This window comes from Mustela erminea, chromosome 3, assembly GCF_009829155.1.
Source record: "Mustela erminea isolate mMusErm1 chromosome 3, mMusErm1.Pri, whole genome shotgun sequence".
In the NCBI taxonomy this organism is placed as follows: Eukaryota; Metazoa; Chordata; class Mammalia; order Carnivora; family Mustelidae; genus Mustela; species Mustela erminea.
The window spans coordinates 93787570-93804153 of record NC_045616.1 but is presented as its reverse complement, the minus strand read 5'-3'; the positions used below and the strand labels follow the sequence as shown (position 1 = coordinate 93804153).

General features: G+C 50.0%; 1 protein-coding gene across 1 annotated transcript; it reads left to right on the top strand.

The window, feature by feature from the left end:
* Window positions 1–1237: 1237 nt before the first annotated feature.
* Window positions 1238–4050, top strand: IL13 (interleukin 13). The gene is made up of 4 exons (XM_032336764.1): window positions 1238–1443; window positions 2433–2486; window positions 2713–2817; window positions 3142–4050. Exons 1-4 carry the CDS (start codon window positions 1315–1317, stop codon window positions 3238–3240), a joined length of 387 nt encoding a protein of 128 aa, XP_032192655.1. The 5' UTR covers window positions 1238–1314; the 3' UTR covers window positions 3241–4050.
* The last annotated feature ends 12534 nt before the right edge of the window (window positions 4051–16584 follow it).

Genomic DNA, 16584 nt, shown 5'->3' with positions numbered 1-16584 from the left:
CAGGGATGACAGCTTTGTCCCACAGACACTGGTGGGCAGACGCGGTTGCCCCTGGGTCCTCCAGGGATGACAGCTTTGTCCCACAGACACTGGTGGGCAGAGGCGGTTGCCCCAGGTCTCAGTGGCACTGGGAACAGTTACACTTTCCAACCTGGGCTTCCTACCAGCCTAGCTGGTTAAGGGCTTCCCATCAGGTTGGACCCACGCTGAAGGCCTGAGTTGGAGGCTCTGTGTTTAGGCTCCCCATGCTCAAAATTATCATCAAAGCAACTTTAAGTTTTTTTTTTTTTTTTAAGATTTTACTTGACAGAGATAGGCAGAGAGGCAGGCAGAGAAAGAGAGGGGGAAGCAGGCTCCCCACTGAGCAGAGATCACAATGTGGGACTCAATCCCACGACCCTGAGATCATGACCTGAGCCAAAGGCAGAGGCTTTAACCCACTGAGCCACCCAGGCGCTCCAAAGCAACTTTAAAAAGAAAAGTTCCTGGGATGCCTGGCTGGCTCAGTCATTAAGTGTCTGCTTTTGGCTCAGGTCATGATCCCAGGGTCCTGGAATAGAGTCCCACGAGGAGCTCCCTGTTCAGGGAGGAGTGTGCTTCTCCCTCTCCCCCTATTCGTGCCATGCTCTCTCGAATAAAATCTTGGGGGGTGGGGAAGAGGTCACAGAAGGATCCCTGACTCTGACTGGATCTTTCATTGGAGACCTGAGAATCTGAACCTCTTACAGTCCTTCCCAAAGTGGAGCCAACAGGGAATCGGGTGGAAGAAAAAGAACGAGTTTTGTATCCAAATCAAGTATGAGAGACCAGTTCATTGAAAAACAAAACCCCCAAAGTCACACATCTGGTAGACTGTAGTCATAGCCCTGTCGACCGAACACTTCTGTTCCCAAACACTTTTGTAAACCAAAAGGGTCTGAGGACAGGTGCTGGGCAGATACTCCGGGTAGCTACCAAGCAAAACCGCCACAGTTCCGGCTGGCATGGCTGACACCAAGCTGCCCTGAGGGCCCTCTCACTCACCCCTGGAGTAAGCACATCCATATCTTGGGAAGAGCTCTAGACCCCTCTCAATCATAAGTCCACAAGAAATCAAACTCTTTCCTTTGTGCGACGCTGGATTTTCCACAAAGTAAAATCAAGATGAGTAAAGATGTGGTTTCTAGATAGTACTCGACAAAGCGGAGACCAGGGTTGGAGGCGTCATCACTTTGGCCTATAAAAGCTGCTGCAAGAGTCCAAGGCCACAAGCCACTCAGCTTAGGCCAGCCTACGAGTCTGCTCCTCGCTCCTCCTGTGTTGGCTTTCAGCCCCATGGCGCTCTGGTTGACTGTGATCATTGCTTTCACCTGCCTTAGTGGCCTTGCCTCCCCAGGTCCTGTGCATAACTTAACAACCACCAAGGAGCTCATTGAGGAACTGGCCAACATCACCCAGAATCAGGTGAGTACCCTCTGGCCAGGGCCCTACCTCTGAGGGTGTTGAGGTTACTGGTCATGGCTCAGGCCATGAAGGCTGGGCCCAGTGGTAAGAAGCCCCATGGACGAGGATGCACCCAGCCATGAGGGACAAGAGCCAGGGGTGGGGGGCAGCAGTATGGATGGACCCATAAAGGGTTTTGGTGGAGCCCCCAGGGACCATCTCTTCCCCTGGCCTGGCCCTGCCTGCTATGGCCAGCTCCTACTCAACCATTCAAGAAGAGGAAAGCAGAGAGGCACCAGCACTCTTCTAGGACTATTAAGCATTTCCCATCTGGTTTGAATGGAATAATGGGGTCACTAATCACAGCATTTTGGATAAGCCCATTCTTATAGAAGGATTCATTAGTAGTCAGCTCCTGTCCCTAGTGGTGACGGCTCATACTTTCTGGGCAATAACTGTGTGCCAAGCCTACTGCTGGGTGCTTTTCATCTCATTCCATCACTGCCAACCACCTTCAAAGGCAGGTGTGATGACCCTATTTGACTGACTAAGCCTCGTTAAGGTTAAAACCAGATTCAGATCAGGCCTGGCTGATACCCAGCACCTATGCTCCAAACTGCAGCGTTCCCCAACTCAGAAGACAGGGTCTTATATACTAGCCTCCACCCTTCCCCATCTGACTGAGCTGGCCACCCCTTCCTCCCTCCCCCGACGCCATCCTGACTCTTCCCTGGAGGTGTCTTAACTGACCAGTCAGATGTTTTCTCTGCTGCAGCCCTGGCTGCAGAAAGCTTCACAAAAGGCTTGTCCCTTACTGGTTGAGTCCCTCAGATTTTTCTCTCTCAGCCCCAGGGCCCTGGGCAATGGTCTCACTGACTATGCAGAGCAGGAAGTAAAGCTCAGGAACACTGGGGGGTCCCAGGCCTGGCTCTCTGCTAAGGCATGGATGCCTGTGGGGGCAGATCCCTGTGGAGACATGGCCTGGGCTTACTGCCTTTTTGCTCCCTCAGGCATCCCTCTGCAATGGCAGCATGGTGTGGAGCGTCAACCGGACCACCAGCATGGTAAGGACCCCCTGGACACTGTGGGGGACGGAGCTGAGGCTGTAGGTCTTGTGCTGGTGTTCTCTTGGGGATTCCTAGGGAGCTTCAAAAGCTGCTCACAGTTTGGAGCCCTCCCACCACCTCTAGCAGGGCTCTCCGCCTCTTTCTTCTGTAGATTCAGTGAAAGTGTGGGGGTGGTGGGGGGCAGCCGGCAGGGCCTAACACCCCCGTGTTCTTCTCCCTGCAGTACTGTGCAGCTCTGGAATCTCTGACCAGTGTCTCCAACTGCAGCGCCATCCACAGGACCCAGAGGTTGCTGAGATCACTGTGTGATCAGGATACCTCGGCAGGGGTAAGGCCCTTTGCCCTGTACCCCCAGCCCTGCATTCACTCCTGCCAGCCCTGGGAGCTCTAGGGGAACCTGGGTGAGCGTCAGAAGGCAAGCGTCCACTCTGGGGGTGGGTCCACTGTGGCTACAGCAACACAGCCTTTGGGATTTCCAGGATCCGGGCTCATGGGCTCCTGACTCCTACCTGAGCTTCAGTGGTAATAACAGTACCCACTTCATGGGGGCTTTTGTGAGGCTTAAAGAAGCCGGTTCCTGGAAAGCCCCTGGTGAGAGCTGGTCACCTTCACTCTGGCATCCCACTAACAGGCCGGTCTCTTTGTCCTGCAGCAGATCGCCAGTAAGGACACCAAAATTGAAGTGATCCAGTTGGTGAAAAACCTGCTCACCTACGCACGGAGTGTTTTTCGCCATGGAAATTTCCCATGAAGCATGAAAACCTCGCATTCTTATTCACAGAGGCAGACCTGACCATTTAAGTTACAGATTCATTTTTTCTTTCAGATGTCACAGATTTCTTGTTGGGATAGGGTGCAGGGAGGGAGGGAGACATGATTTCCTTAGCTTGGATCTCAGCCTGTGCCACCTGCCTCCACCAAGCAGAGCCCAGCCAGTGGCTCTACACTCCGTGAAGGACAAGAGAGAAACACTGCTTGGCAGGACTGCCCCCTCCTGAGACCAAACCCCTGCATTACAATGGGAGCTGCCTTGGCAGACACAAGTGGGAGGGGGCCCTGCTGTTCACAGGCATGGCTAAGGCAGACAGCAGCATCCCAGGCACATTTCTTCTTAGCCTTATTTATTATTGTGTGTTATTTAAATAAGTGTGTTTGTCTGTGCTGGGGACAGGGAGGGACTGTTGCCTCCAGAACCTGGAGCTGGGGGCCCGACGATGTGGGTGTTAGGAGTCCCTGGGAATAAGCACTGTGTGTAAAATTCTGCTACCTCACTGAGGTCCTGGGGCCAACACAGGACGGGAGAGAGGGCCAGAGAAGCTGCTCTTGTCTGCCACGCAGCAGCTGGCCCTCAGCCAAAGAGTAATTTATTGTTTTTCCTTGTATTTAAAATTAAGAAATAAAATATGTTATCAAAGAGTTAATAATATATAGAAGCGCAGCCTAGAAGGTTGCATTGGGTGTGTGTGGCCTGGGGGGAAGGGTCACTGAATGTGTTCTTTCACTGACTTGTCAAACTGGAAGCCAGAAATAAAGACAGTGACAAGACCTGATGATGGTTGTGTTTTACTTTGGCCTGTGGGGACCCTGAGACACTGAGGAGTTCTTTGGGAGGCAGGGGAGGTGGAGGAGGGGGCCTAAGAAGGAGTGTGGGAGGATTAAGGGAGAGGACCTGGGCTGAATGGAAGTAAGTAAGCCCAGCAGGAGGCCAGCTGGCCTGAAGGACATCCCCCACATGCTACTTGCAGGAAGCAGCAGCTGGGGCCAGGACTTCTGGGTTCAAGGAGGACACGTGAAACAGGTAGTGGCTTCAGAAGTCCTGATCAGAGCTTTCGACGAGTGGCCCGCCTATGTCTGGTACCACCCACACACCCTCTGGTGTCTCCCTCACGACCTCTCTGATGCTCGGGGAAGAGGTGGCAGCATGGTCCAAAGTTCAGCATCTGGTAAGGTGCAAAGCCAGGGTTAGAACCCAGAATTCACTCCAACTCCAAAGCCCATACCACTCCACCTTCCTCTGTCCAAATGTCATCTAGCCTAAAGGCATGACTTTTTTTAAAGTAGGCTCCATGTCCAGATGGTGGGGCTTGAATTCCCCACCTTGAGATCAAGATCTGAGATCAAGAGGTGGGCATTCAACCAACTGAGACAACTCAGGAGCCCCACGACTTTTATAACATTGGCATCAACCTGTTGGACCCCTCCCATGATAGGAAGCTCACGAATTCCTTTCTAGAGACAGCCTAGTAAGTCCCTGGACACATCCCATCATGAGTGTAGTGCACACTCATCACCTCTGTGAATGAAGAGGCACCAACTGACTTATGGTTCCTGTACTGTGGAATGAAGAGTGGAGACTGAAGGTCACAGGGCCATGGTCAGACTGCCACCCCAACCAGGTCTTTTTGCTTCTCCCCTGGCCCAGGCCAGCACCATGAGTGCCAGAAGCAGCAGCCCTCAGCAAGCCATAGGTAATAATGCTCTTGCCCATCAGGAGGGTTTTCAGAGAATCCCTGAGAGGTGCCCAGAAGGATGCGATGCCTCTGCAGCAGGTTGTGGGTCATCAGAGACCAGTGTCAAACACCGAGTGGCAGGCAGTTACCTTCCCTGGGAAGCCCCAAGCCCTTTGGGAACATCCACAGCAATCCTCAGAAGCCAGTGGAGGCAGCCACCCCGGGACCCGTGAGAGAAGAGACACCATGGCAGGACCTGTCCGGGGCAGGGGACCATGGCGGGCAGCTCCGGGAGCCACTCAGAGACAGCGGACCCCTTGCACCCAGGCAGAAGCTAGGGGAGACCTCGAGAGGGGGCATACGAACGGAGTGTCCCGCGGGCTGTCGAGGGCAGGCACTGAACAGTCTCTGTGATCCCAGGAGGTCTCAGAACCTGTTCAGTCCCATTACATTTGTGGCGGCCTGCCTGTGGCCCACAGTCCTCCAGCCCTCAGGGCTAACAATGACCGAGACACCATACACACTCAAGGGTTAGCACCAGAAAGAAGTCTCTGAACAATGGCGGGTTCTGAAAGGGATGCTTTACTAGGTAGGCAGGAAAGTCAGGTAGTAGGCAAGCCTACGCAGTAGGCAAGGTTTCTGCAACCACTCTCCATCCAGAGTTTCAAGACTTTTAAGGCCAGAAGATATTTAGGGAAGATTAATGTTTTGTTTTGTTTTTTAATATTTTATTTATTTATTTGACAGATGGAGATCACAAGTAGGCAGAGAGGCAGACAGAGAGACAGAGAAGCAGGCTCCCTGCTGAGCAGAAAGCCTGATGCGGGACTCAATCCCAGGACCATGGGATCATGACCTGAGCTGAAGGCAGAGGCTTTAACCCACTGAGCCACCCAGGTGCCCGAGATTAATGTTATTTTTATACAAAACTTAGCCATCCATTCTCTGGTATCATCAACTTTCACATGCTTTGCCCAACCAGAGCACTGGCCTGTTTGTCTGAAGAAAGATGAACGTCTCTGGGTGAAATTCCATGTGAATCTCTCAAGAATAAAGACTGGAACTGACATTGGTATGGGCATGATCTTTTAGGATTTCCTAATGTATCCCAGTGGTAGGCAGGAGGGTGTACGGCACTAACTGGGCCGACGAGGCCACACCACTAGGGGTCCACAGCGCATCACAACCCCAGCTACCCATAGGTTCCTGCCTTCAGCTCTGAGACTGTCCCCAAGACAAGGAACCTGTGTTCACCGAGGTGTGCAGTCAGCTTGTGGGGGCTCGGGCCCTTCCAGGAACAGTGGACCTCACAGAGCCACAGAACCCTGCCAGTGTGGGTGGCAGAGAGGAGGGCCTGGCCGGGAATGAGAGAAAGAGACAGATGAAACAGGAAAAAAGGGTACGTGTCAGCTACTGTGGCTAGGAGCATTACTTTCTAGGGACTGAGGCCTGGGGTATTTGCTGGGAGTTTCTCTAACCATGTGGTCTCACTTCTTCCATGCGGAAAGGCAAACCCCGAGCAGGGCCCAGACAGAAGGGCGGTTGGGAAGAGATGGGTGCTTGCTGAGTGGGAGGGAGATGCTGGTCATGAGGCCCAGGTTGGGGAGCCCCTCTGCACCCCAGGAACCCCAGGCCCCAGAGGTTTCACTGGAAGAGGGGCCAGGGCTAGAGTGAGAAGTGAGACACACTTGAGTTTCCGGTGAACTCGGCACTAAACAGCTCTGTCTGCTGCTCAGATGAGGTGTCAGAGAACACTGCAAGTCACTGCTGGGGTTTATCTGAGGCTGGCCCTCTAAAGCGCTCAGGACTCAGGAGGACAAGGACTTGCCTCTTGTTTCCTTGTGGCCTAGCAGCTTGAAAGCTGGGGTTTATCAAATTCATCGACTCGTGGCTTTTTCACTATCATCAACAGGAAAGTGCCTTCTGCTTAGTATCTTAATTTAGCTGGTCAGTTTGAGCAAACCCAAAAACCGTTCCTCCCTTTAGCCGACTCCCTTCTAAGCAGGCCCTGCTGAGTCCAGGCTGACTATGTTCCAGGCTGACTGCCTGGTCCCAGACCCACTGGCCAGTCATCTGGGCCTCTCCAGGCCCAAGATGGGGTCAGAGCTGGTGGCCATACCCATGGTCACCACCCCCCACTCTGCTGCCCAACTCCTACACTGCCAAATAAAAGTCATAAAGTCTCATTATCTTCCTTCGTTTCTCAGCTCCACCCAACAGCAGCAGAGAAAAGGGTTTGCAACGAACTTTCCCAGATCAACTGATTTCCCGGCAGCTAGGGAGGGCCCCATGACAAAGCCATTTGAAATCCCAGAAGCAATTTTCTACCTACGATCTCACTTTCTGTTGCGCTCTCTCCCTGCCCCTGCACAATGCCTTCTCTTGTGGAAAGTGATTGTCTCAGAGCGTCCCTCAGAAACGCCCCCAGCCGGTGCACCACCGGGGCGGACGCTGCTGTGTGGTCACCGGTGACGCAGATACCAACATTAAATATAGCGACTCGCGTCAGTTCCGCTCACTGCATCACTCGGACAAGCTCGGGAGCCAGTGGCGAGGGCAATTCCTGAAAGCCAGCCTGCTATGGAGGCCCCTGCAGGCCAGTGGGTCCATGCCCCCTGCTGAGCCTGGGGCCCTGAGCCAGAGGAGCCTCAGGAACACCACATTAGAAAGGCAATTTCTCATTTAGTGTCTCCTCTTTCTACTCATCTCTGTTTTCCCACATTTTCTATAATGAGCATATATTCATTTCCCACTGGGGGATGCAGACAAAAGTAGTTGAAAATAAACTAAAACGAAACTGGGGACTGGTCCATGAACGTCAGGAAGGGGCCTGCAGCACTTGCAGGACAGGTTAGCCAAGACCCTGAGCTCAATTCTAAGCACCCCCTGGGAGCAGAGCTGGGCACCGGGAGGAGTTTGGGAGGCAGGAGGTCCAGCACCACTCCTCCCAAGGGCCAAGCAGATCCTGTGTTGCCAAAGAGAGAGGAAGACACACCATTCTTGGGGGTCCTTACCCAGCCCTGGCCTGCCAGACTGGATGAAAGGGAGTGAGATGGGAAAGGGTGGGCCGCCAGTCCAGCTCTGAGGCCGAGGTGATGTTGATCTCCCAGGGACAGATGGAGCGGTGCTGCAGACTCCTCAGCTGGCTTCTCTCTCTCAGAAGGACCTTCCACCTGCTGCTCAAAGAAAAGAGAAGCTGGCAGCCTATGGAGCTACTTTACCTCCACGCAGAGAAGCCAGAGTCCACAGCTAGGCCTGCCTTAGCTCCCTCCTGCCCGCCTTGTTCACTCCCACTGAAGGGTCCTCCTTGCATCTGTACTCAGAATCCCATTCTCCCTGTCCTCACCAAGGGCTGGGGCAAAGACTACAAGATCCAAACAAGTCCCACCCATGCCCCTAACTTCCCTTGTGGTTACTCAGGCCAAGTCTCAGCTGCCCTCTCTGTGAAATGGAGCTTCATTCATTCATTTAATAAATATCCATTGAGGCCTTTACTAGGTGTTCTAGGTGCTGAGACCCATGATGAACAAAAATAAGGTTACTGAGCGGGGGGACAGACTCCACAAACAAGAGAACACAGACAGTACAGGTGGTGGTGAGGGCTTTGGAGGGCACTGAGGCAGTGGTTTGGTGGCGGAGGTGGTACTGTGAGGGTAGGTCAGAGAAATCCTCCCTGATGAGGTCAGACAGAAAAGAGATCTGGATGGAGTAAGGGAGGGAAAAAGGCATTAATTGAGGAAAACATCCAGGGAGAGGGGACAGCAAGTGCTTAAGTCCTGAGTAAGCATTAGGACGCAAAGAGCAGAGGCCAAGTGCAGGGGCAAGTGGGACAGAGGGTCCGGGCTCTGATGGCCGGAAGGCTTTGGTCTGGTGGGATGGAGTGACACAATCTGGCTTCCATTCAACGCAAGCACTCAGGCTGCTGTGTGAACAACAGAACGTGGGGACAAGGATGGCAGCAGGACGACCAATGAGGACACTCTTATGGGAACCCAGGTGGGATAGGACAGGCGAAGAGTGGATGTGATCAAATTCGGGAGATTTGTGATCTATAAGACACATACTTGTATATCATTTACATAAATATGGATGATATCATAAATGAGATCATGAATAGATGTATATTATGTAATATATAAATGTTAAATATATAACTTTTCTACCCATGTAAGTCTTAAAACTCCTTTATCATGGGAAATTTTAAATACATACATAGTAACTCCCTAGTATCCATGGCCCAAATTTAAGTTAGCAACTCATGGCCAATTCAGTTCTGTCTCTGCCCCCAAATTCTCTGCCAATCCCTGCTGCCCTGCCCTGATTCACCCATCCAGCCAGCACACCCTTCAGTGTAGACACAGTTCCAAAGCAGAGGCTTTGTCCAGAGGCACAGTCCAGAGGTGCTGGCCTGGATGTGGGCATGGGAAGCATGTACCATGGTGTGAGCACTCTGAAGGACGGAGCTGCCATAATTTACCGAGCAAGGGAGGACTGGGCTCAAGTTTGTCCCCGTTGAAAAACTACTGATCACACAGAAACCCCCACCCCCTCAAAGCACACCCCAGCAGAGCCTGCCCTCCCACCGGGCACCCACTCACATCGAACTTCAGAAGTGATCTCAGTGATGTCACTGATTATCTCCTATCAGTAAATCCAGCGGAAACGCTTCTGCCTGATCTCACCTGCCCCTGAAGAACATCAGACACCAATGACCACTTGCTTCTCCTCCAAGACTCTCTCGTGCCTGGGTTCCCTCTTAGACCCTCTGGCTGTCTGCCTCCTCTCCCTACTTCCCCTCTCCCAGCAGCACTGGAATGCCACAGTTATCTCCTATTCCCTCTCTTCCAGAGCCCTGGGCCGGTACCATCCTTCCCCTTGGATTCCTCACCCTCTGTGTCTACAACCCTCAGCTCATGGTCCCTCTGGCTTCCCTCCAAAACTGCAGCTCCCAATCCAGAAAACTGGGGCCCTCTGGGACTGCTCAGTCTTCCTCACCCCCATATTCGACTTATCCCAAGTGCGACGATGATGGTGGTGGTGATGATGATAGTTGACATATGCAAGCTTCCTACATGCCAAGCAGCACACCAGACACTATACGTATTGCCTCATATAATCATCCCACACCCCTATTATTAGCCCAGTTTGCCAGAGAAGCCCAGGAAGGCACACTTCCCCAAGGTCACCCCAAGACCAAGTGGCAGAGCTGGAACTCATAGCAGGCCGCACTGACTGCAGGATGTGTGTTCTTCAGGGACAAGGCACTGCTGGGAGTCACTCTCGGACCCGCGCCTCCCAGTGCCCCATGCAATCCAAGATCCATGATCCTTGACCTGCGATCCCTGCCAGCCACCAGCTCTGAGCTCATACTGAGTGGTGAGTGCAGTCCTACAGAAGGTTCCCCTCCCAGGCCTGCTGGCTTGCTCAGTTTCTCCAGTTCCCTTCTGGCCTTCCATGAACTATCCCCCTGTCCCCCTGGCCCTCTGCTAAAGTCTACTTATTCAATGTCTACAAAATATACTTCCTTTGGAGGATCCTTACTTTCCGTCATGAATAAGCCTGGGAGGAGCTGCAAAGGGCTCTTTTGCATGTTGTCCCACTCAGCTGATGGAAGAGGACAAGTGCAGAGTTTAGGGCTGGACGGGGCCATGGGGCTGGCTGGTGTGGCAAGACTCTGCAGCCATGGCCAGGAAAGCCAGCTGCTCTGCTCAACCCCCACTGATCCCTATTCTCTAGGGAGCTGTGGAAGGCGGGAGGCGGTGGATACCCCCTTCTTGTGTCCTTGGGCTGGGAGTGGGAGCTGAGGTTTCCTCCTGGAGCAGTGCTGGGGGTGTCTGGACACGGCTGAAGCAGGAGCTCTGAGACCCCTGGACTGCAGGCTCAGTGATATGCTCTTGAACTCCACATGAGCAGTGGCAGCCCCAGGGACAGCAGCCCTTCCTGTGGGTTATTTCTTTAGGATCCTGGGCCCAGCCTGCTCCTCCACCCTCCCAACATTTTCATAAACACCTACTTTTCTGCACCAAGTACTCTCTGCATAAGATACCCAGGGCTACCTATCTCCTGCAATGACTCCAGAGTCCAGAGTCTAAGTCTGAGGGCCACCATGCAGCACTCATGGTGACTCTTCCAAACAAGAAGGCCTCAACGACTAAGAAAGAGACACATCCAGAGCACCTGGGTGGCTCAGTAGGTTAAGTGTCTGCCTTTGGCTCAGGTTGTGATCTCGAGGTCATGGGATCGAGTCCCGCATCGGGCTCTCTGCTCAGCAGGGAGCCTGCTTCCTCCTCCCTTCTCTCTCTGTCTGCCTCTTTGCCTACTTGTGATCTCTGTCTGTCAAATAAATAAATAAATAAATCTTAAAAAAAAAAAGAAAGAAAGAAAGAACAAAAAGAAAGAGACACATCCAGGAGGGACATGTGTGGGGTAGTGTCCAGTGGCAAAACCTCCACTGGCCCTGTCCAGATCAGCTTTGCTGAGATTAAGTACCACAGTCATGTGACCAACCAAAAATATGACTAATAATAACAATAATAATAATAGCAATGCTGTCACTGACAGAGCACTCACTATAGTGCCAGGCACTATTCTGACAACTTAAAAACATTAACTTATTTGTTCCTCACAACAAACACATAAAGCAGGTACCGCTATGACCCCCACTTTACAGGGGAGGCTGGGAAAGATGAGGAGCCATCCCTGGCCCACCATGTGCTGAGGTAGCCTCCAGCAGCAGCCACACCTTGGGGAGTGATGAGTGCCAAGCACTTTGCAAGGAACCCCTCACACACTCCTCACAGGAATCTAGGAGGAGCCACATTGCTCCCATGGCACAGTCGAGGAAACTGAGACCCAGAGAGATTTAGTGATCTGTTCATGATCAGAGAGTTGACAAGAGTTTTATTTGCTGGACTTGAAAACCCAGTGTTCAAAACTGTTACGTTCTAAGGTCTAAAAGGGAAAGCGTCCACCCAGGAGCCAGGGCTGGTTCTCAGCACTCACACAGGCTGAAGGGAAGGGCGTCTATGACTGACACAGTCAGAACCCAGCAAAGCTGTCAGCTTCTCCTTGAGCTTTGGTGCCGGCCCGCCTGCCTTGTATAATCACCACCCATAACCACTGAAGGCTGGGAGACGTGGGGGTTGGCTATCCTCGTCCCTGATAAGAAGGACCCATCTCCCAGGCCTCTGTCCAGCCACCCACAGGCACAGCTTCCATGGGGCCACATTGCAGCGATGATAGGTCCTTTTCTCCTATCCTTTAAGGAGAACTTCAGGTCACTCTTTGATGTTCTGGAAAGTTTACCATTCTTTCCCTGCCCTTATCCAACCACTGAAACAAAACAAAACAAAGAAGCTTTATTCTGCTTTTGAGCTACTTCCTCTTGTATTACACACTCTTCTGATTTACATCTCTGCCCCCATGACATTAAACCTGGGATGTAGACCTCAGTGAAGACATGCACTCAGAAAAACAACTACTGAATACATGGACAGCTTTGAATTCTGCTGACCTCCCCTCGTCTCCAGCTCTCCCTCAGCCCCAAAGCTCTCAGACATGTGCTCTGCATCATGGACTTCCCTCTGGGATGTGTGCATTTCAAGGTTTTATTTTTAAATATAGATAGATAGGTAGATAGATAGATAGATCTCTCTCTCTATAGAGATATATAGAGAGAGATAGGTAGATACATATATATAGATAGGTAGATAGATAGATCTCTCTCTCTATAGATAGATATATATAGATAGGTAGGTAGATAGATAGATAGATCTCTCTCTCTAGAGATCAAAAGCAGGCAGAGAGACAGGCAGAGAGAGAGAGGAGGGGAAACAGGCTCCCTGCTGAGCAGAGAAGGCAATGCAGGGCTTGATCCCAGGAACCTGACCCTGGGATCATGACCTGAGCCAAAGGAAGAGGCTTAACCCACTGAGCCACCTGGGCACCCCTACTCTTCAAGGTTTTAAATTCCTTAAGAACTTGGACCTTCCCTCAAAAACAGAGTATGCACTGTTTACTCCAAATAATAGTTAATGTGGATTTGAAGTCTCCACATATCCTGGAAGGAACTCTGTCTCCCTATCTCTGTAGTGAAGACCTCACTTACCCTAGCAAAGAAAAAAATAACCCAAGTAAAAAATGAGCAAAAGAGCCAAATGGCTATTTTTCCAAAGAAGATACGTGAATGGCCAACAGACACATGAAAAGATGCTTGTCATCACTAATCATCAGGGAAATGCAAATCAAAACTACAATTAGGTATCACTTCACCCCTCTTAGATGATTATTATCAAAAATGCAAGAAACAACAAGTGTTGATGAAGACCTGGAGAAAAAGGAACACTCGTGCACTGTTGGTGGGGATGCAAACTGGTGCAGCCACTGTGGAAGACAATATGAAAAATCCTCAAAAAATTAAAAATACATATACAAATGCCACACGATACAACAATTCTATTTCTAGAAATACATCCAAAGGAAATGAAAACACTCCATCGAAGATAGGTATGAACTCTATGTTCATAGCAAGCTTATTTATAATACATCAAGACATGGAAACATCCTAAGTGTCCACTGATGGATGAATGGATAGACAATTTGTGATTTGTATATCTCATATATATATATATATGTGTGTGTGTGTGTGTGTGTGTGTGTATGTGTGTGTATACACACACATACACACACACACACACAGAGAAATATTATTTGGCCATAAAAAGAAGGAAATCCTGCCATGTGTGACAACAGGAATAAATCCTGAAGGCATTATGCTAAGTAAAATGTTAGAGAAAGACCATACTGTCTGATCTTATTTATATGTGGAATCTAAAACACACACACAAAACCAAATTCATAGAAAAAGATATGAGATTTGTGGTCACCACAGAGGGTAGAGGAAGGGTGAATGGGATGACAGTGGTCGAGAAGTACAAACTTCCAGTTATAAGATGAATAAGTCCAGGGGATGTAATGTACAACATCTGTAATTAACACTGCTGTATGGCATATTTGAAAATTGTTAGAGTAAATCCTAAGACTTCTCATCACAAGAAAAAACATTTTCCTTTTTTTGGTTGTATATAAATGAGATGATGGATGTTAACTAAACTTACTATATGGTAAACATTTCACGATATATGTAAGTTAAATCATTTATGCTGTATACCTTAGACCCATAAGTGTTATATGTCAATAATATCTCAATAAAACTGAGAAAAAAAGAAATACCTATCCATAAATTAAAAACAAAACAAAACAAAACACCAGGGTGCCTGGGTGGCTCAGGTTGGGCTCCCGGCTCGGTGAGTCTGCTTCACCCTCTCCCTCTGCATCTCTCCCCTACTCATGCTCTCTCTCTTTCTCCCTATCTCAAACAAGTAAATTAAAAATCTTAAAAAAAGGGACGCCTGGGTGGCTCAGTTGGTTGGACGACTGCCTTCGGCTCAGGTCATGATCCCGGAGTCCCGGGATCGAGTCCCGCATCAGGCTCCCAGCTCCATGGGGAGTCTGCTTCTCCCTCTGACCTTCTCCTCGCTCATGCTCTCTCTCACTGTTTCTCTCTCAAATAAATAAATAAAATCTTTAAAAAAAAAAAAAAATCTTAAAAAAAAAAAAAAAAAGAGAGAGAGAAAGAGAAAGAGAGAGAGAGAGAGAGAACTTAGGGGCACCTGGGTGGCTCAGTTGATTAAGTGTCCAACTCTTGATTCCAGCGTCATGAGATCGAGCCCCACGTTGGGCTCCGCACTGAGTAAGGAGTGCACTTAAGATTCTCTCTCTCCCTGTCTCTGTACCCCACCCTCCACCACATGCTCTCTCAAAACAAAACGAAACAAAAAACTTACCCAGAGAGATCTGGCCTTCGTCCCAGCTCTTCTAAACCCCTAGAATAAAGAATTTGGTTGGCCTTTGTTACCAGTTCCTGGGAAGGAGCCCAAAATCCTTGGGACTTCCCAAGTCATAAGAGTGTCGGGCTCTGAGAGTTTATGTTAATTAGGCAACTCAGGGTGGGGACCAGCATCATCAGTCGTCCACAGTGTTATCAACTGCAGGGCCAGTGACCCAGTCAATCACACCTACAGGACAACACACTGGTGAAACTCTGGACATCCAAGTTCAGGTGAGCTGCCCTGCTTGGGGGTCCTCTGAGGCACATCACACATCAGGTGCCAGGGAGGTGGCACATTCTGACTCGATGGGGAGAAAACAGAGGAAGCTTCATGTTTGGGACCCTCCTAGCCCTCACCTTCTGTCTGTTCTGTTGGCTCGGTGGTACTGATATCTTCTTGTTGTAACACAGCTTTAACCCTATGTCTAGTGCTTTCCTGAGTTCTGTGGGTCACTCCAGCGAATTACAGAACCTGAAAAAGTAGGATAAACTTTAGAATTTGTAGCCAATAGGCCAAAAGTGAGGTCAGAGTGGGAACCCTTGAAATTTGCAGCTCATGTCCTAAGTGAGGGCCGTCTCGTGGAGGCCATGCACTTAACCTTAAGTATAACCCAATTCCAAATAGTCAGCGTTAGAAGTCATTGCACTGGGTTTGGCAAACTCGAGACACAGTCCAGCAGAAGGATCCAAAATATAGTCACAGGGCCTTCCTCATACACTTACCTGGATCCTGCCCTTCACAGAGCGCAAGGCACTGTAAAAGATCCAAAGTTCAGGAACCACTTTAGCAGTAATCTTTTCTATGTGACCTGAGGAAATCAGTAGGGAGAGGAAGGTCGGAAAGCAGAGGAAGGGAGTGGACGGGATAGAGAGGAGAAAAGCTGAGTGATGCTGAGCCACAGGAATCCTGCTCCACCTGAGAGAGCCGCAGGGGCCACAGGAATTAGACTAAGGCAGCAGGGCTGCTTGTGGGCCGCTGACAAAGACAACCAATTTGTAAACCAGGAAGATTATGGTACTTTTTCCAATTAGCTGAGGACGGATTTAAATTCCATTTACAAAGTGGTCATTCCTGACACGTTGAGATAGATGGCTTTGCCGAGGGCCCCTGTATTGCTAAGGACCTTTGGGTCTGGTGTGACCCAGACTAAGTCCCACATGATGGCACCAGTCTTTTGCCAAAGTCCGAAACCTGAAGGAATGGCATGCCTGAGTGCTGGGATAGGAGAGAGTCTGTGCCCATTACTCTCCTTCTACCTAGAGAAAGAACCCCAGGTCAGCTTTTCCACAAGAGGAGAGTTTCCAAGATGCCACCCATACTTGGAAGAAGCCAAGCTGAAACACTATTCAAGTCAAACTTTCTTGTTATTACTCTATCTTTCCCCGGGAGGACTGCACTAAAACAAATTCGGACACCTGTGGCCTCTTCCTTCTATGCAAACAAAAAGCCAGCAGCAACCCCAAGCTGATAAGATTAATCTAAAGAACAAATTATGGTGTAATTTCCTATGCTGATACTTTGTAGTTAATTTTAAAAAAAAGGTTTCATTTTCCTATTGGTATGATTTCACAGGAACATTTTACCTGTTTCTGTGAGGTATTTTTTCTCCTGGAAGAGAGGTGCTGATTGGCCCCAAATGACTGACAACCTGGTGTAACGAAAATTTCCAATTTCCCTCATTTTCCCTCAGTTTCAGCAATTTTAAATCTATATATAGAGATATCTTTGTCAGAATTGCATTGTGAGCCTCTCCTA